We start from the raw sequence: 21,016 nt of genomic DNA, 5'->3' as shown, positions 1-21,016 counted from the left end.
TTACTTTGCATTAGTGTTGTGACATGTAATTGTTTTAGAAAAATGCCCACAATCACAGAGCTTCAACAAGGCAATCTTGATTTCTTTGTTTCTCATGCTATAAATGAATGGATTGAGCAAAGGAGGAACTACTGCATAAATTATTGCAAAAAGAGTTTTCATGACAGATGAAGAGTAACTACGAGGCCTCACATAGCCAAAGATTCCACTAAATACAAGCAAACAGACTACAGTGAGGTGGGGAAGGCAAGTGGAGATGGCCTTTTTCTGACCATGCACAGAAGGGATTTTGAACACTGCTGCAAAAATCTGCACGTAAGTGACAATTATGAAAATGAAGCATCCTATTCCAAGAAAAATGCTAAAGATAATTAAACCAACCTCCACTAGATACTGTTCTGAACAGGCAAGTTTTAGCATCTGTGGTACTTCACAGAAGAACTGATCAATCATGTTGGAACAGAAGGTGATGGCAAAAGTTCCCCCAGTATTTAACACCGCTACATGTTCTTTCTAGAATATACCAGTAATCCATGCACTGACTGCCATCTGAATGCAGGCTCCTCTGTGCATAATGGTCTCATATTGCAATGGATTGCAGATAGCAATATAATGATCATGTCACCATTATTAATCAAGATAGCAAAATCTGACCCTCCAAAGAAGAAGAAGAAGAAAACTTGAGCTACACAGCCTGAATAAGAGAATTGACCTGCTGTTCATGAGAGAGTTGTATGGCACTTTGGGCACCAAGACAGAAACTGATCCAAGGTCCAAGAACAGCCAGGTTCATGAGAAAAAGAGAACATGTAGAGTTAGTGCAGATGGTGATCCACAGCTACAGCAAGGATGATGAGAAGATTGCCAGTCACTGCAGTCAGGTATACTGCAAAGAACACAAAGAAGTGTAACATCTGTAGATCTCGAATGTCAGAGAATTCCAAGAGCAGGAAGTCAGATGTAGATGTAAGGTTGGGCATTGTGCCCTCAATATCCAGAGTCAGTTTACCTGTTGAATATATTACAGAAATAAGTTCATTTTAGTAATGTCAATAAACAACTAATTTGGCTTTCTTGCTTGACCATATTAGTCTTCAAGGCAGCTCAGTATTCAGCTCAAGCACCCCCCCCCCAAAAAAAAATTTAGCCCTGCTCTATATTTAGAACAGCTTGTTAATTATAAGTGCAGGTGGGTCATGACAAGAGCAAGGTGCAACTCATTCCCCTCTGTCTATCTTCAAGGTCGTTTCCTTAACATCTCACAAAGTGAGCATTGTTGTCGGTACTGTCCCAACGCTATGGACTCAATCCCTCATATCCTGCTTTACAGTTCGAGGTATAATGATATGAGAACCGATCTGGGAGCTTTACTACCTCTAGAATTTATGTTTCTCTCAGACAAACTAAAAATGTCTAAGCTATTTAACAGCCCTGATGTAGAAATTTCTGAAGCAGTTGCTACATTTTAATCCATGTTCTACATGATATATAACAATGATCCTATTTTTGTACTTGGAATGTATGGTACTTCTGGTTTATGCCTAATAAAGGTTATTGGATTGGATTGGATTCAGCTCAAGGTGGAGAAAATCATTCATTACAAACAAAATGGAGAGTAATGAAGTCTCTTCCTTGCTGTCCTCAAAATCAATCTTCTTATATTCAATGGCATTTATTACATTTGCACAAATTCCACGCTGATAGATGGTGTCAATTTGATTGGAAACTATATCAGACCTTGGGATCAGACTTGACATGGCTGTACCTTATTCATGCATTGATGTGATGCATACAGCATAATCTATTCGTAGAGACTGAATATGTGGATATTCATGAGCTCCAATTCGCACTCTTATTTTTCACTTGAGCCAGGGGTGGGATTCAGCCGGTTCGCACCACTTCGGCAGAACAGGTTGTTAAAATGGTGCTTGTAAACAACCAGTTAATTTATTTGAATCCCACCATTGGAACCGGCTGTTAAATTATTTGAATCCTATAACTATTAGTTGTTGTATTATAAGCATAGCAATAATGTAGAATACTAGGTAACTTTATAGAAAGTATTACTGTTAAGCTTTTTTTTTTGTTGATTAAGGACAAGGATGACAACGACTGGCATCCAAGAGAACATAATAACGAATGTTAGCTTCTTAACTTACATAAATTGAGATATTAAAAGATCATAGATCTATTGTTGAAGGAGAAGTCAAATTTTAAACATTTGGTTTTTTCTTTTTTTCCCCCCTTCTAAACCACTCCCTACCCTCCCTACTCTACACTTCTCTCCCTCCCCCCTTTTTTCTATGCAACAAAACTCAGCTGTATATGAAGTCGTCTCTCTATCACTATAACTATTATACTGTTAAAGGAAAAATTATCGTTTTGTATTCAATGACAAGCAATAAGTGAATGAACTTATAATGCTAATGAAATTGAAGCTAATACAGTAAGAAAATGTATACAACCAAATTATTATAGATATACCTATTTATGCTTCTTATATCTATTCATTCATCTCTTTCCTTTTTTTAATTTTGTAACTTCTTTTAAATTTTCAATAAAGCATATTTAAAAAAAATTATTTGAATCCTCCCACTGACTTGAGCCATCTGTTTGCAATTTTGTATTTGTGCTCAAGGCAACGATTTCAAACAGTAAAGTTCAAGTTATAGTTGATGGGAAGGTGTACTTTAATTTTTTTCTGCAATAATTCTCTAAACGCAAACACCGCATGTACTGATTGTCTAATATGTATACATATATTATTAAATACCTTAGAGCTTTTGAAGTAGTTCTGGGTTTGTTTTTGAATTTTGGGATTTCCAGTGTTAGTTTCTGTTGAGACTCTTGTTGTTTACAAATGTTGCATCTGCATTCCATATGGTCATATGATTAGATTGATAAATAGTGTGAAATACAAACACAAAATTCAGAATTAAAAAGAGTTCAGGCAACTGTGATACAGAGCACTACAAACACAGGATACAATCAACAGAAAAGCTTTGAGAACGCCAAGTTCAATTTAATCTCCAGCTGGTTAAATACATACATCTTTTCACCCAAGACATTTCTTAGATCTAGTTGTAGGATATGCTGTAATAGGGAGTCTGAATTCTATTCTAACCAATACCAAAATGACTGTACAAATGAGAAAGATTTCCATTTATATTATGAGCTTGGCATCTTATTCCCAAGAGTTCATCTCCCCTAACTACAGGTTGAGGCTGAAACCCTTTTCCCTCTGCTATGTTGTTTCTTCTGTTTTCCAAACAAACATGAATTGATAATTAATACAGCATTAATGTCTGTATCTGAGTACATGAAATAAGATCAAAGTCATGGGTGGAAAATCCATTCCTATTATGTCAGATATTGCATCTGATATATCAGATATTATATCAGATTTCACAATCCTCGGAGCTCCCGTCTGGGGATCCTCAGGGCTCAGTCCTGTCCCTGATTCTGTTTAACGTGTATATGAAGCCACTGGCCTAGGTCATCAGGAGATTTGGATTTGGATGTCACTACTAGATGGATAACACATCTCAATGTCTCCATTTCATCAGAGTCAGGAGAGGTGTTGTATGTGTTGGACTATTGCCTGGAAGCAGTTATGGGCCAATAAACTAAAGCTAAATTCAGATAAGATGGAGGTTGTCTGTATTCAGGGTTCCCAAGTCCATGAGAACTGGGGCACCCAGTTTTGGATGAGGTTTTAGTGCCCCAGAAAGTTCAGGTGTAAGACCTAGGTGTATTCCTGAATTCTCCCTGGGTTCTCTCTGTCCTTTGAAGTTCAGGTGGTGGATGTGGCCAGAAGTCCCTCCAGCAGCTCCATCTGGATCACTAGCTCTTCTTATTTCTGGACAAAGGGGATCCAGCCACGGTGTTACATGCTCTGGAAACTCCTGATTGGATTATTTATTTATTTATTTATTTATTTATTTATTTATTTATTTATTTATTTATTTACTTAGTTAGTTAGTTAGTTAGTTAGTTAGTTAGTTACTTAGTTACTTAGTTAGTTAGTTAGTTACTTATTTACTTATTTATTTATTTATTTACTTAGTTACTTAGTTACTTAGTTACTTAGTTACTTAGTTATTTATTTATTTATTTATTTATTTATTTATTTATTTATTTATTTATTACATTTTTATACCGCCCTCCCCTGGAGGGGGATGCACTTAACAGGATTATTCTTGAAGATTACATAGGATTATTCTTGAAGATGATCCAGAAGCTGGAGCTGGCTCATGCATGGAGCTGCTTGCTGATGCATGTGACTAAATATTTGTTATGTCAGTCCTCAAGGAACTGGTTCCCAATTCACTTCTGGGTCTAATTGAATGTATTGATGTTGACGCCCTAAAAGTCCTGGGCTATGCCTACCTAAAGAACCACCTGCACCCATATGTACCTGCCCAAGCACTCAGATCACTGGGTGATATTCTCCTTGTGGAACCCACTTCTGAGACATTGGAGGTGAGGGAATGTGAAGGCCTTCTTCTGTGATTCCTCCCAGGCTTTGGAATAACCTCTCCTCAGAGGTTCACCAGATGCCTACTCTTTATGGGTTAAGGAGCCTGGCAAAGATTTTCCTCTTTTATCCAAGCAATTGGCAAGAATCCATGGATGCCCCCTCTATGATGCTACTGTTTTGGGGACGGGAAGGGTTAGGGTTGGGATTTTAACTTTTGTAAGTTGTAGTGTTTTTACAAGAGGATTTTATGCATTTAACACAGCTTTGGATCTGAAGACTAAAGGATCTTTAGGTTTTCTTGTAGGAGTGGCAATTTGACCTAAATCATCTCATTTCAGAGGATACTCATTTTAGAGGATCTCATTTCAGAGGATTCTGAGTTCTGGTTAACCCCAGATCAAAGTTTCAGATGGCTTATGGGGCTGCAGGAAGAAAGAACCAGTAGAAGATGCATCTCCCTTTAAAAACTGAAACTTAACAGCATAATCCTGTGATGAATTCTACTCTTCTAAACTCACTGACTTCCATGACTTTAGAAAGTTGCTCTGATTAGGATGATGCTGTAGGTTTCTGGACAGTATCATTGAATTAGAGCTGTGATACTGTCTTCCCCACCTCACTATGGTGTTTCTGCTTGGTTCTTCTTACAAATAAAGGGACTTTTCACTTTAGATCTTCCCCACAGACTCACAGACAATGGCCCCCCAGGCGCCCCCAAGCCGGCAAGAATTCTGCTGGCGTGGGGGCGGAGGCTGTTCGCATGCCCTCAGGAGAGGCCGGTGGACGTCAGGCGGCTCCGCATGGAGCCACCTCTGCCCCCTTCCCTTTCCCACTCACCTTGTCCCCATCGTCGGCCTGCTGGCCTCCGAAGCCCCGCCCACGCTGCCCTCCGACCTCCAGGGGTCGGAGGACAGTGAGGGAGGGGCTTCGGAGGCCAGCAGGCCGACGACGGAGACAAGGTGAGTGGGAAAGGGAAGGGAAACAGTGTGTTCCTGGCGGTGCCGTTCGCACCGCGCCGCCGGGAACACGCTGTTGGGGCAAAAACAACCCTTTAAAGGGGTGTTTTTTAGGGCGGCCTGACGCCGCCCTGGGGGAGGGGGAGCAAAGCCAGGTCGGCACTGCTGTGTTGCAGCAGCGCCGCCTGTGCAAATGGCTCCCTGGGAATGGCATTTTTGCCATCCCCAGGGCGCCATAAAAGGGCCGTGCGGAAACGGCCCTGGATTGCTTTAAAAGAGGCTTGGACAGATTTATGGAGGAGTCGATCTATGGCTACCAATCTTGATCCTCCTTGATCTGAGATTGCAAATGCCTTAGCAGACCAGGTGCTCGGAAGCAGCAGAAGGCCATTGCTTTCACATCCTGCATGTGAGTTCCCAAAGGCATCTGGTGGGCCACTGTGAGCAGCAGAGCGCTGGACAAGATGGACTTTGGTCTGAACCAGCAAGGCTTTTTCTTATGTTCTTATGTTTCTTATGTTCTTATATGATCCCGTAACAGAACCCTCATATCAACTTTGAGCTACACCTCAAACTATCAAATGGTGGGAGCTAGCATGTCTCTCAGGCCAACCCTTCCATCTTCTTCAGAAGGAAAACATCTAACAATAGTAATGTCCCTTGTTTCCACCTTGGGTTATTTTTCTATTTCACAGACATTTATTTCAAGGGTTAGAGCAAACACATCAAACGTTACATACCTTATGTCTCTTCCTTTGGTATGTTTCTGTGAGTTCTATTCTTAAGAACATAAGAACATAAGAACTAGCCTGCTGGATCAGACCAGAGTCCATCTAGTCCAGCACTCTGCTACTCGCAGTGGCCCACCAGGTGCCTTTGGGAGCTCATGTGCAGGATGTGAAAGCAATGGCCTTCTGCTGCTGCTGCTCCTGAGCACCTGGTCTGCTAAAGCATTTGCAATATCAGATCAAGGAAGATCAAGATTGGTAGCCATAGATCTTGGTATTTGATAGAAGACTCTGTGTTTGTGTGTGAGTGTTTAAGATGGAGACATTCAACCCTGCTAAATCTAAGGTGGTTGTATTTGCTAACATTTATAAACCCAGTAGATGGATGTTAGATGGTGCATTGGTTGAACAAGTCAAGTTCTGCAAATATTTAGGAATCGTTTTCCATCATAAAGCCTGTTGGTATAAACACAGAGACCTAGCCATGACAGCTTGTAGGGCTACTGTGGTGGGTGTGGAGAACTTTTTCTTTACGAAAGGCAATAGGTTTATCCCTGCCGCAGTTAGAGTCTTTAACATGAAAGTGATTCCTCAATTGCTCTATGGAATCCCCCTGTGGATTAATGCTTGGAGCCAAAAAGTTGAAAGGATCCAGTCAGCCTTCTTATACAAAATATTCGGAGTGCCACATTGCATTCCTTATGCTGCACTCTGTTTGGAAGCGGGACAGCATCTGCTGGTTACGAAAGCTTGGCTGGCCACCCTTAAGTTCTGGGTTCGCCTGTGCTTTAATTCGGACACTGGTAGCCTTATCAATCATATCCTCCCCCAGCTCCATGGATCTAAGTGGTGGCGGGCAGTTGAAATTAAAATACTTTCCCTGGGATTCTCCTGGGAGTCTTTGCAAATGCTACCTCCTTCCGAACTCTTTTTTCAACTAAAAAGGCGACTCCTTGACCAGGAGCTACAAGTTCTACAAGACCAAGCGCGAAGTAACTGTTCCCCCTTCTTTTTCAACATCAAATTCAAAACCAATGTGATGGCAGACTATCTGAGTATACTCCAAGAGCCCAAGCTGAGATGGATATACACAAGGGCTCATTGTAATTCCTTCCCTTGTTCTGTACTCCAAGGGAGGTTTCTTAAAATTGACTCGCAAGAGCGGAAATGCCCCCACTGTACTATAGTGGTGCAATCCATGGAACATATAATGCTCAACTGCCCCAAATACGAGGAAGCTAGGACCAGGCTTTTGACCTTCCTTCCTGCTAAGTTTAAGGAATACTCTGTTGCTGGGAAGGTGGCATTCCTACTAAACAACTCTTCTTCTGTGATTTTAAATTCTGTAGCTAGGTTCCTTTTAGGAACCTTGGAATAATACCTGTGGTGGTTTTATATATGGAACATCTGTCTGGATAATGCTGGTTGTTATATTCGTTTTATGCCTAATAAAGGTTTTATGTATGTAAGATGGAGACATTAATTAAGAAAATCTTTATTTTAAATAGAGTAACAAAACATTATTGAGTTGTATATTGTGTCTTTGTTCAAAGAAGCTCAGACTTACACTGTTTTCCTATCTCCACTTTATATTCTCAACAACTTTTCAAGGTAGGTTAAACTGAGAATACATGATTGGCCAAAGGTCACCTAGTGTGTTTGATGGCAGAGTAAGGATTTGAATCTGGGTTTCCAAGATTCTAGTCAAATCCTACCTATTACATGACAATGAATAGTTGAAAATAGATTACATAACATATCTGAAAGATACATATCCCCATCATAAATACAATTTCATCAGTATGAAATAAAAATGGGCCAGATCAATTTCTTTAAATTTCTTATTTTAATTTCCCACTAAATTGTATGTGGAATTGTGAATTTTGCCAGTACATGTACTGGGTCCAGTAGAGAGCTGTCTTGGAGGACTACAAAATACCAAACTAAGGGAAATATTGACAGACAATTTTCAATGTGCCAAAAAGGCGACATTGATGATTTGTGTCATCAATGGAATCATTAGGTTGGATCTATGGCTACATTAGCCAGGAAAAGAAGTCTTACAAGAGAGGAAGATGCCCCTTAGGTAAGAAGGGTGTTTCTAAAGCCCCCCTCCTCATCATTGCAGTTACCTGTTTGGGAGGAATTCCTTTCCTTTTAATTTCACAACACTCAACATCATATTTTCAAACCCTCACCAATTTGCCCTCTAACAGCACCGTCTGAAGTACTGTCAGAAAATTCAACCAAATTTTTTCTGTCAATTATATTTGAAGTGCACACAGAAAGGAGAATACTCTGCAGAAGATGATTCAACCCAGTTTCTGTAGAAAAACTTTACTTTGCATTAGTGTTGTGACATGTAATTGTTTTAGAAAAATGCCCACAATCACAGAGCTTCAACAAGGCAGTCTTGATTTCTTTGTTTCTCATGCTATAAATGAATGGATTGAGCAAAGGAGGAACTACTGCATAAATTATTGCAAAAAGAGCTTTCATGACAGATGAAGAGTAACTACGAGGCCTCACATAGCCAAAGATTCCACTAAATACAAGCAAACAGACCACAGTGAGGTGGGGAAGGCAAGTGGAGATGGCCTTTTTCTGACCATGGATGGAAGGGATTCTGCGCACTGCTGAAAAAATCTGCATGTAAGTGACAATGATGAAAATGAAGCATCCTATTCCAAGACAAATGCTAAAGATAATTAAACCAACTTCCACTAGATACATGTCTGAACAGGCAAGTTTTAGCATTTGTGGTACTTCACAGAAGAACTGATCAATCATGTTGGAGCAGAAGGTGATAGCAAAAGTTCCCCCAGTATTTAACACACCATAGAATATACCAGTAATCCATGCACTGACCGCCATCTGAATGCAGGCTCCTCTGTGCATAATGGTCTCATATTGCAATGGATTGCAGATAGCAATATGACGATCATGTGCCATTATTGCCAAGATTGCAAAATCTGACCCTCCAAAGAAGAAGAAGAAGAAAACTTGAGCTACGCATCCTGAATAAGAAATTGACCTGCTGTTCATGAGAGAGTTGGCCATGGCTTTGGGTACCAAGACAGAAACTGATCCAAGGTCCAGAACAGCCAGGTTCATGAGAAAGAAGAACATGGGGGTGCGCAGATGGTGATCCACAGCTACAGCAAGGATGATAAGAAGATTGCCAGTCACAGCAGTCAGGTATACTGCAAAGAACACAAAGAAGTGTAACATCTGTAGATCTCGAATGTCAGAGAATTCCAAGAGCAGGAAGTCAGATGTAGAGGTAAGATTGGGCATTGTGTCCTCAATATCCAGCTTCCGTCTATCTGTAGAATATATTACAGAAATCAGTTCATTTTAGTAATGTCAATAAACAACTAATTTGGCTTTCTTGCTTGACCATATTAGTCTTCAAAGCAGCTCGGTATTCAGCTCAAGCACCCCCCCCACCCCCCCCACCCCCCGAAATCTAGCCCGGCTCTATATTTAGAACAGCTTGTTAATTATAAGTGCAGATGGGTCATGACAAGAGCCAGGTGCAACTCATTCCCCTCTGTCTATCTTCAAGATCATTTCCTTAACATCTCACAAAGTGAGCGTTGTTGTCGGTACTGTCCCAACACTATGGACTCAGTCCCTCATATCCTGCTTTACTGTTTGAGGTATAATGATATTAGAACCGATCTGGGAACTTTACTACCTCTAGAATTTATGTTTCTCTCAGACAAACTAAGAACATAGAACATAAGAACAAGCCAGCTGGATCAGACCAGAGTCCATCTAGTCCAGCTCTCTGCTACTCGCAGTGGCCCACCAGGTGCCATTGGGAGCTCACATGCAGAATGTGAAAGCAATGGCCTTCTGCGGCTGTTGCTCCTGAGCACCTGGTCTGTTAAGGCATTTGCAATCTCAGATCAAAGAGGATCAAGATTGGTAGCCATAAATCGACTTCTCCTCCATAAATCTGTCCAAGCCCCTTTTAAAGCTATCCAAGTTAGTGGCCATCACCACCTCCTGTAGCAGCATATTCCAAACACCAATCACACGTTGTGTGAATAAGTGTTTCCTTTTATTAGTCCTAATTCTTCCCCGCAGCATTTTCAATGAATGCCCCCTGGTTCTAGTATTGTGAGAAAGAGAGAAAAATTTCTCTCTGTCAACATTTTCTACCCCATGCATAATTTTATAGACTTCAATCATATCCCCCCTCAGACGTCTCCTCTCCAAACTAAAGAGTCCCAAACGCTGCAGCCTCTCCTCATAGGGAAGGTGCTCCAGTCCCTCAATCATCCTTGTTGCCCTTCTCTGCACTTTTTCTATCTCCTCAATATCCTTTTTGAGATGCGGCGACCAGAACTGGACACAGTACTCCAAGTGCGGTCGCACCACTGCTTTATATAAGGGCATGACAATCTTTGCAGTTTTATTCTCAATTCCTTTCCTAATGATCCCCAGCATAGAGATCCCCACCACTAAAAATGTCTAAGCTATTGTACAGCCCTAATGTAGAAATTTCTGAAGCAGTTGCTACGTTTTATCCATGTTCTACATGATATATAACAATGATCCTGTTTTTGTACTTGGAATGTATGGTACTTCTAGTTTATGCCTAATAAAGGTTTTTGGATTGGATTGGATTCAGCTCAAGGTGGAGAAAATCATTCATTACAAACAAAATGGAGAGTAATTAGGTCTCTTCCCTGCTGTCCTCAAAATCAGTCTCCTTATATTAAATGACATTCATTACACTTGTACAAATTCCATGCTGATAGATGGTGTCAACTTGATTGGAAACTATTCAGACCTCACACAATAACTTGACATGGCTGTACCTTATTCATGCATTGATGTGATGCATACAGAATAATCTATTCGTAGAGACTGAATATGTGGATATTATTGAGCTCCAATTCGCTCTCTTATTTTGCAGTTGAGCCAGGGGTGGGATTCAGCCGGTTCGCACCACTTCGGCAGAACAGGTTGTTAAAATGGTGCTTGTAAACAACCAGTTGTTAATTTATTTGAATCCCACCATTGGAACCGGCTGTTAAATTATTTGAATCCTCCTGCTGACTTGAGCCATCTGTTTGCAATTTTGTATTTGTGCTCAAGACAACAATTTCAAATAGTAAAGTTTAAGTTATAGTTGATGGGAAGGAGTACTTTAATTTTTTCTGCAATCATTGTATAAACACAAATACCACATTTACTGATTGTCTAATATGTATAAATATATATTATTAAATACCTTGGAGAAGACAGCTTTCGAAGTAGTTCTGGGTTTGTTTTTGAATTTTGGGATTTCCAGTGTTAGTTTCTGTTGAGACTCTTGTTGTTTACAAATGTTGTGTCTGCATTCCATACGGTCATATGATTAGATTGATAAATAGTGTGAAATAACAACACAAAATTCAGAATTAAAAAGATTTCAGGAAACTGTGATACAGAGCAAAGATACCAGCAGTACAAACACATGATACAATCAAACAGAAAAGCTTTGAGAATGCCAAGTTCAATTTAATCTCCAGCTGGTTAAACACATACATCTTTTCACCCAAGACATTTCTTAGATCTAGTTGTGGGATGTGCTGTAATAGGGAGTCTGAATTCTATTCTAACCAATACCAAAATGACTGTACAAATGAGAAAGATTTCCATTTATATTATGAGCTTGGCATCTTATTCCCAAGAGTTCATCTCCCCTAACTACCAGTTGAGGCTGAAACCCTTTTCCCTCTGCTATATTGTTTCTTCTGTTTTCCAAATAAACATGAATTGATAATTAATACAGCATTAATGTCTGTATCTGAGGACATGAAATAAGATCAAAGTCATGGGTGAAAAATCCACTCCTATTATGTCAGATATTATATCTGATATATCAGATATTATATCAGATTTCACAATCCTCGGAGCTCCCGTCTGGGGATTCCCAGAGCTCAGTCCTGTCCCTGATTCTGTTTAACATGTATGTGAAGCCACTGGGCTAGGTCATCAGGAGATTTGGATTTGGACTACTAGACGGATAACACATCTCAATGTCTCAATTTCATCAGAGTCACGAGAGGTGTTCTATGTGTTGGACTATTGCCTGGAAGCAGTTATGGGCCAATAAACTAAAGCTAAATTCAGATAAGATGGAGGTTGTCTGTATTCAGGGTTCCCAAGTCCATGAGAACCGGGGCACCCAGTTTTGGATGAGGTTTTTGTGCCCCAGAAAGATCAGGTGTGAGACCTAGGTGTATTCCTGAATTCTCCCTGGGTTCTCTCTGTCCTTTGAAGTTCAGGTGGCGGATATGGCCAGAAGTCCCTCCAGCAGCTCCATCTGGATCACTAGCTCTTCCTATTTCTGGACAAAGGGGATCTAGCCACGGTGTTACATGCTCTGGTAGACTCCTGATTGGATTACAATAATGCACTTTACATGGGATTATTCTTGAAGATGATCCAGAGGCTGGAGCTGGCTCAACATGCTGCAGCTAAGCTGCTTGCTGATGCATGTAACCAAATACTTGTTAGGTCAGTCCTCAAGGAACTGCACTGGTTCCAAATTCACTTCTGGGCCCAATTGAATGTGTTGATGTTAAAGCCCTAAAAGTCCTCGGCTATGCCTACCTAAAGAACCACCTGCACCCATATGTACCTGCCCAAGCACTCAGGTCACAGGGTGATATTCTCCTTGTGGAACCCACTTCTGAGACATGGGAGGTGGGGGAATGTGGAAGGGCTTCTTCCGTGGCTCCTTCCGCACATGCAGAATAATGCACTTTCAAACTGCTTTCAAAGCTCTTTGAAGCTGTGCAGAATAGCAAAATCCACTTGCAAACAGTTGTGAAAGTGGTTTGAAAATGCATTATTCTGCGTGTGCGGAAGGGGTCTGTGATTCCTCCCAGGCTTTGGAATAACCTCCCCTCAGAGGTTCACCAGATGCCTACTCTTTATGGGTTAAGGAGCCTGGCAAAGATTTTCCTCTTTTATCCAAGCAATTGGCAAGAATCCATGGATGCCCCCTCTATGATGCTACTGTTTTGGGGAGGGGGAGGGTTAGGGTTGGGATTTTAACTTTTGTAAGTTGTAGTGTTTTTACAAGAGGATTTTATGCATTTAACACAGCTTTGTATCTGAAGACTAAAGGATCTGAAGGTTTTCTTGTAGGAGTGGCAATTTGACCTAAATCCTCTCATTTCAGAGGATCTCATTTCAGAGGATTCTGAGTTCTGGTTAACCCCAGATCAATGTTTCAGATGGCTTATGGGGCTGCAGGAAGAAAGAACCAGTAGAAGATGCATCTCCCTTTAAAAACTGAAACTTAACAGCATAATCCTGTGATGAATTCTACTCTTCTAAACTCACTGACTTCCATGACTTTAGAAAGAAGTTGCTCTGATTAGGATTATGCTGTAGGTTTCTGGACAGTATCATTGGCCGTTTCCGCACGGGCGGAATATGGCGGCCTGTGGATGGCAAAAACGCCGTCCCCAGGCCGCCATTCACACAGGGGGTGCAGCTGCATCGCAGCCACGCTGCCCTCGCGCCGCCCAACCGCTGCGAAGCCGGCGTTTCCCCAGAGTGCTCGGAAGCGCTCTTGTTGGGGAAACGCTGCCTTGAAGCCGCTGCCGAGCGAACGCCTCCCCCCCACTCCCTCCTGGCACTTACCTTGTCCCCGGGCCTCCGGCGCGTCGCCGAGGCCTGGGGACATGCCCCCCTGCCCTGCGCTGCTGGAGCAGGTGCGCAGGGCCAGGGGGCGTGTCCCCAGGCCTCGGCGATGTGTCGGAGGCCTGGGGACATGCCGGGTCGGCCAGGCACCGGCGCTCCGTGGCGCCGGCTGCCTGGCTCTTTCTAGAACCGTCCATGCGGACGGTCCTAGCATTGTCGGGTCGGCGTCAAGTACACCGACCCGGCCGCTTCCACATTCGTGTGGAAATGGCCATAGAATTAGAGCTGTGATACTGTCTTCCCCACCTCACTATGGTGTTTGTGCTTGGTTCTTCTTACAAATAAAGGGACTTTTCACTTTAGATCTTCCCCATGACTCACTAGACAATGATTCCATAACAAATCAGCTTTGAGTTACACCTCAAACTTGCCATAATTGGAGCTAATTAGCAGCAAACCAAAACTTTTCCCTTTGTTTCCCTTTTTGATCTTCTTCAAAAGGAAAATATCCAACAGTTATAATGACTCATGTTTGTACCATGGATAATTTTTCTACATCACAACTATATATTTCTGTGATTCAAGATAACACTTCAAATGGTGACATACTAAATCTCCTCCTCCTGTAAATGTCTATGATTTCTATTCTTGGGGTTTCATAGAATAATCTGTGTGTGTGCGCGCGCGCACGCGCCACTCCCTTTAAGAACAGAAACCTTACAGTACAATCTTGTGATGAATTATACTCTTTTGAACTCACTAACTTCGATGAAATTACAAGTATGTAACTTTGATCGGGATTATGCTATAGGATTCTGGCCAATATCTTTGCATTAGTGTTGTGACATAGTCTTCCCTACCACACTATGGTATCTCTGCTTGAGTGTTCTTACAAATAACCAGAATTTTCACTTTAGATCTTCCCTACAACTCTCTACACAATGATCCCATAACAGAATCCCTACACCTCAAACTATCAAATGGTGAGAACTAGCAAGCCTCTGATCAACACAGAGTGTTTCCCTCTTTCATCTTCTTCGGAAGGAAAACATCTAGCAATAGTAATGCCTCTTAATCCCATATTGGATTATTTTTCTACATCATGGGTATTTATTTCAATTGTTAGAGCAAACATTCCAAACAATTACATACCTCATACCTTCCACTGGTAAATTTCTATGGGTTCTATGAGTTCTATTCTTGTAGTTTGATAGAAGACTCTCCGTGTGTGAGAGAGAGTGTGTGTATAAGCTGGAGAAATTCCTTAAGAAAATCTTTATGTATATATAAAGTCTTTTTATATATAAAGATTTTAATAAGGAATGTCCCAAACGTAAACGCTCGTACACACAAACACACAGAGGAGAAGATGGATGGATGGATGGATGGATGGATGGATGGATGGATGGATGGATGGATGGATGGATGGATGGATGGATGGATGGATGGATGGATGGATGGATGGATGGATGATAAATCGCGCCCCAGGCTTCAGCCTGGAGGCGCCATTGCAAGGGGGGAGGAACGAGTGGAAGCCTCCTTCCCCGCCGGCCGACTGAGGCTGTCACGTGGCCGGGTGCCGGCACGTGACAGGGGCCTTGAGCAGCCTATAAAGGGCTGCGTCGGCGGGGACCAGCCTCTTCGAGGCCGGCTGCTTTCAAAGGAGAAGCGTTTGTGCTGCGCTCTCTCTTGCCGGCCTCGTTAAGAGCCCCTGCTCTGGCGCAGTTTTGCGCCTTTAATCCTGCTCCCTGGGGGCTGTGGCAAGCGGTTCGCCCAAATCTGGGCGATCATCCCAGCCGGCATTGGGCGCTCGTTGGGGCGTCAGGTGGGAGCAAACCCCCCGCCCCCTGCAGTCTAGGTGGGGAGCCTCGTGCGCCACGGCTTTTAGCCATCCCTGCGGCTGGGGATCGCCACTTCGACGGGCCAACAGTGCACGCATCGGCGGCACAGTGGCGTCGAAGAAGTGGGCGGAAGGGGGGCCTCGTTGCGCGCCACGACTTTTAGCGGCATGCGCCATTTTGCTGAGGATAGGCCTGTGGCTGCTAGAGGAAAAAAGCGGCGGGGGAGCCTCATAGCAGTTGTTGCGGTCGAGAGGGACGCTTGTCCGCAACAACCACCACCCCTCCCTTCCCCCCCCCAAAAGGCCTTAACAACGGCAAGGCGGGGGATGGAAAAGAGAGGGCGTTCCTTCGAGGCCCCTTGCTCAGGCCTTTGAAGGAGCACGGGAAACGCAAGGAGAGCTGGTGCCGGCAAACCTGTTTCTCCCGGTCAGGCAGGGGACAGAAAAGTGAGGTCGTTCCTTCGAGGCCCCTTGCTTAAGCCTTTGAAGGAGCGCGGGGAGAAACGCAAGGAGAGCTGGTGCCTGTAAATCTGTTTCTCCCGGCAAGCCTGTTTCTCCCGGTCAGGCAGGGGACAGAAAAGTGAGGTTGTTCCTTCGAGGCCCCTTGCTTAGGCCTTTGAAGGAGCGCAGGGAGGAAGGGAGGGAGAGCCGGTGCCTGCAAGCCTGTTTCTCCTCGTCATTAGAAGACCTACCGAGTGCCTGTTGGCGTGGAGCTGTCATTGCCTCCCGGCCGGCCTTTTCAGCCGTGTATAGTCGGAGCGCCTGTCAGGGTAGCGCTGAGGCAGCTTGCAGAGCACTCGTAGCGCGGACACAGGCGGCTTCCAATTCGCCTCCCTCTCTCTGCGCCCTGCCTTGCCCCTGAGGTGGTTTCCAAGTCAGACGGAGGGCAGGCAGCTTGCCTCCCTTCTCCCCTGCTTGTAATCTCCCGGCAGTTTTAGCTGTTTAGGCTGCGAGCAGGCATTTTAGCCTTCAATTCTTCCAGGGGCGGGCTTGAGCCCTGACGAAAAGGGCGGGCTGGGAACAAAGAGACAGTCGCCCATTTCAGGCTAGTTCATTCTCTCACAGGGTGGGGGTGAGGAATACTTCCCTCTGCATTTAATTTTATTACTGAGGTTAACAAAGAGAAATGTTTAGGAGTGATAGTTTTAGGAATTAGGCAATCTCAGTAATCCAGGCAGCCAGCCTAGGAAAAAACAGGCAACCACTAAGTTTGCCCAGATCATAGGCAGTTGGCAGCACCTGCAGGACTGTGGGTCTCTATAAGAGGCATGTGAGAATGTACATAACAATGGAGTCCTAGCCCTGCCAGGGACAACTAATTTTCAGTGCATATTAGTTCACCTATGTTAAGATACCAAGGCTCACCTGAGGGGCCCTTGGTGGACTGCTAAATGGTAGTTGAGATGGAAAAGGAATTGCCTACCATTTTCCTGGCACCATAGTACTGTCCATTTCTTCACCAGAGCCGTGTCCAACTGAAGTCGGGCAAGATTCTTGGGGGTTGTACCCAGCTGGAGGAAAAAGATTTCTTCTTCCTGCCAAAGGGCAGAGGCATGCAAACTCCGGGATTTAATGTTTCCATCAGGCTCTTTTGGCACTAAGATATATTGTTAAATTGGTCAGAGGCCTTGAGCCCAATACGGGTGACAGGAAGGTTTTGAATAACTTAGTAATCAATAATAATTGATAATAATAATTGATAATAATTTTCTAAGATTTATAGACACATAGCCAGCCATTGAAATATATTATTCTTTCAGCTGGAGCTGGCTGACCAGACTACCCTGGCTTGTCAGAGCTCAGAGGTTAACTGGGACTGTCCCTGGTTGGGCAGATTCCTTGCTGATAAAGCGGATTGTATTTGGTTCAATGTTGATATTTATACCATGCACAAATCCATCGGAGATGATTATCCCTCTATGCCTACTAAGCGACACTCAAGGTTTTATCACAAGTCGTCTGGACCCAGTCTTAAGCTGATAGTAAGACCTTAATCGTTTCTACTTGATTTCATGCTCCCTCCTAGCGCTTAGGAGGGATTGTTGACATTGATGGGTGACAGGGTTCCCCCACGTTGCCAAGTTTTTGTGCCCACGGTTCTTTCTGTTAAGGGGAATGTGTCCTCACTGTATTTTCCACAGGTATTGATTTATGAGCACAAGGGTGGTTTAGGGCCTTGAATTCAAGCGGGGTCGCAGCGCTGAAAAAGGCCTTTAGGCCCAGTTTACACAATTCACGGGCGACCATACAGCTTTTGAGCATCAGTGTTCACCAATGCACTGCAAAAAAATAATACTGTCAGAGCCTAGCGTGGCATGGGCAGGGCAGTTGTCAGACAATCCAGCCGCTTTAGCAAGTGTTAGGCTCTTAGCCCAGGAGTTGGTATTTCTTTTAAGGCTGGTTTTTCCAGGTGTCACCACGGATATTGCCAACAGTTTAATTCGTCGCCAGATGGACTGTTCCCGCTCCCTGGCCCACAAAGCAATGGTAGCTGGAGGCAGTTCCAGATCAGCCATGGGACTAGGACAGCACTCGACCATGCACAGAGTCCTCCAGTATTTATAAATCGCCCTCCAGTATGGTGGGCGATTTATGTGAGCTGGCATCAAGGGGATCCTCCAAGTCCCCCCCCCCTTTTTTTCTTAGTACTTGACCACTAGTTGCAGTGGGTTCAGTCTTCCCCTCCATGTTCAGTTATACTGGGGGGGTAGAGCAATCTTGCAATCGGGCTGGCGGGTTCCTTACCATGCATGAGTTGGGACCTGAGACTAACTACACAAAATCCCATTGGCTCCAGGAAGTTTGATGGGTGGCCCTAGGCCAGTCACACACTGTGTCACTGCTGGACGCAATCTGGTGAACTGGGTTAAAACCCACACCGCAGGAACTTCATGCCCAGTCAAGGAGGCAGCTGTGGTCCCAGCTCAATTGCCAGCAATTCCAGGCACTTTCTTGCACTGGGGATGGGTCTCCCCTGTTTGGATGATAGACTTTATTTTATTGCATCCCACGTCTTATTCAGATGAGAAGTGCTAGAACAACAATCTTTTAGACCTTAATAACCACAAAGTAATCAATTTAAAATAAATAATGTTATTTCAGCACCTGTCTTCACTCCAACAGCATTGGCTATTTGAAGCAGACTCCAGGATCTTGCTTATACTTAGGTCAGTCCTGAGTTTGTGCCATTACTCTTAGCAGTGGCTGGAGATTTATCACCAGAGCCTTTTTCGACCAGGTTCGACCAGGCATAAGTGCTGCTGCGGCAGTGGCCGAGGACAGTCACCCCAAAGCAAATTTGTACGGTCAGCCATGGGTATCGTTAGTTGACAAAATGAATGGTTAGCCTCAATTCTCTCTATTTTCTTTACCTAGTCTCGTCGAGCCAGCCAACTGGAGTGTGGATCGGTGGACACAGCTCAGGCTGGTTGGTTTGCCTCATCGATCCAGAGCAAGTGGAACCTCGGCGGGGATTCCATCGTCAAGCTAGCTGATTCGGGCAGCATGGTTTGCGATGGGATGCGCTGTCACTGCTGCTCAATGTGGTCCACCTCTGGCCAAGCCTCCATAGCTAATGGAATCATCATACCGCTCAGAAGGGCATTGGTTGTCAGGCTAGTTGTTTATAGCTCAGAGAGCTGCATCTGCAGCTCCATTGCCCAAAAAATATGGTTATGCCTATCATATAGGCGGGCATGGTGGAGTGCTTTCAGCCCTAGTGCAGTGGAGCCTAGCTCAAAAGTGCACTCTAGCTTGATACACTAGGTATCTGGGCTAAGCAGGTAAGGCCCTAGTTTTCAGTCAATAGCCTGAAACTGGGCCAGGTATGGGGTTCATTTTGCCGTACACTTGTCAGCCCCTGGGAATCACTGACCATTCCCACTCATGAATCCCGAAGGGCCAGGGTCGGTTGGCAGCGGTATTCCCCTAGGCCACAGGACCATAGGCAGCCCATTAAAAAGGGGCCCCCTAAGAACGCTGCTTTGGCCTGTTATGGCTTTTTCCAGTGCAGTGAACTTGTTGCCCCGTTCACCAAAGCATCAGCCCCCTTTAGCCTTTCAAAGGGTCGACATGTGCATGGTTGATGGGGAGGCATTGCCATGCTGGGCGAGAACAAAGAGTATATTACCTTTTTCCAAGCCTTTGGAAACATTTAAATTGTTGCTTTATAAAATTTTAATTTGTTGGGCAGAGCAGGAAGAAGATCTGTTATTCACTTGCCACAGTACAAGTGTGTAGCGGGTTGCAGTCCCGCTTTCCTGTTTTGCATTTGCATTCATCCATGCAGGCAGCATTTAGAGCCAACCCGATGGCTCACATGACTGCATTACCAGTGTCCAGATATCAATTCACAGCTGTTCTGCGGTGTTGCTTGTGATTTCTGGGTCTCCTTGCACGCAGACTAGACTCAGGCTACAGACCACTCAGGCTGGAGGCTGCTGGCAGTCTTTGGCTTTTCGTGTGTGCATCTGGCCTCACCTTTTGTTGTAACTCTGTTCTTTTTATAGTTCCGGTGGCGCGTCGCCATAGCGTTGGGTCCTGGGCTGGTCGTTACGCGGCGAAGTCCATGAGGTGGTCCCTACTCCCCTGGTTGCGGGATTCCGTCCTTCAATTCGGCTTCCCTGATGGAGTTGTGCTACAAGTGGGAGAGAATGGCATTCCTGGCTTGACGGGAGTGGCCTTGCGGATCCTCATGGAGACTGACTTGAGCTTGCTGCGTTGTACGATGCCAAAAACCAAGCTGTTTGGTCGTGCTTACTAGAACAGAGGACTTAGAGGGATCCTCATGGAGCCTGACCTGAGCTTGCTGCATCGTAAGACATCACAGACCAAGCTGTCGAGTCGTGCTTATTGGAACGGAGGAATTGGAGGGATGCAGTTGCTCCCACCAGTGAAAACAAAGCCAAGGTTAAGGCTTGTCGGTCCGCAGCCCAGGTTGTACAGGATATGGGAGGGGATGTTATTCCCCATAGCGATATATCCTATGCGCTCGAGGAGCGGACTTTGCCCGATAGAGTACACTTATCAGATTGACGTCAGGACATCTGGTGAAATGATGTTGGTTATGCTCTGATATGCTCTGTTGCAGTGGCTTCACGGCATGCACTGAGCTGCTCTGTTGCAATGGCTTTGCAGCATGCACTGAGCGAAACTGAGCTGCTCTGTTGCAGTGACTTCACGGCACGCACTGAGCAAAATGACGTCTGATATGCTCTGTTGCAGTGGCTTTGCGGCACGCACTGAGCTGTGTGACTCTGGGCTGCTGAAGCTGTGGTGGGAGCTGTTGGTTTAACAGCTCGGTGGCGGTTTGGGCATAAGAGCACATCCTATTTTGGGAAGGCAGTAGCTTGCATGC

General features: G+C 44.2%; 1 protein-coding gene and 1 pseudogene across 1 annotated transcript; both read right to left on the bottom strand.

Moving 5' to 3' along the window:
* On the bottom strand, positions 1-609 carry LOC125444077 (annotated as a pseudogene).
* Positions 610-8,485: 7,876 nt separating this feature from the next.
* LOC125444751 (olfactory receptor 14A16-like) lies at positions 8,486-16,439 on the bottom strand. Its single transcript, XM_048517394.1, has 3 exons — positions 16,353-16,439; positions 11,413-11,515; positions 8,486-9,490 (listed from the first exon to the last, which is right to left on the bottom strand). Exon 3 carries the CDS (start codon positions 9,459-9,461, stop codon positions 8,502-8,504), a length of 960 nt encoding a protein of 319 aa, XP_048373351.1. The 5' UTR covers positions 9,462-9,490; positions 11,413-11,515; positions 16,353-16,439; the 3' UTR covers positions 8,486-8,501.
* Between the last annotated feature and the right edge of the window lie 4,577 nt (positions 16,440-21,016).

The sequence above is a fragment of the Sphaerodactylus townsendi genome, linkage group LG15 (assembly GCF_021028975.2).
Source record: "Sphaerodactylus townsendi isolate TG3544 linkage group LG15, MPM_Stown_v2.3, whole genome shotgun sequence".
In the NCBI taxonomy this organism is placed as follows: domain Eukaryota; kingdom Metazoa; phylum Chordata; class Lepidosauria; order Squamata; family Sphaerodactylidae; genus Sphaerodactylus; species Sphaerodactylus townsendi.
Note: the sequence above shows the minus strand (reverse complement) of the source record. Positions and strands in the feature narration are given on the sequence as shown.

Excerpts from the sequence above, each read along its gene's own strand:
- LOC125444751 (XM_048517394.1), bottom strand. The coding sequence starts at position 9,461 with ATGCCCAATCTTACCTCTACATCTGACTTCCTGCTCTTGGAATTCTCT.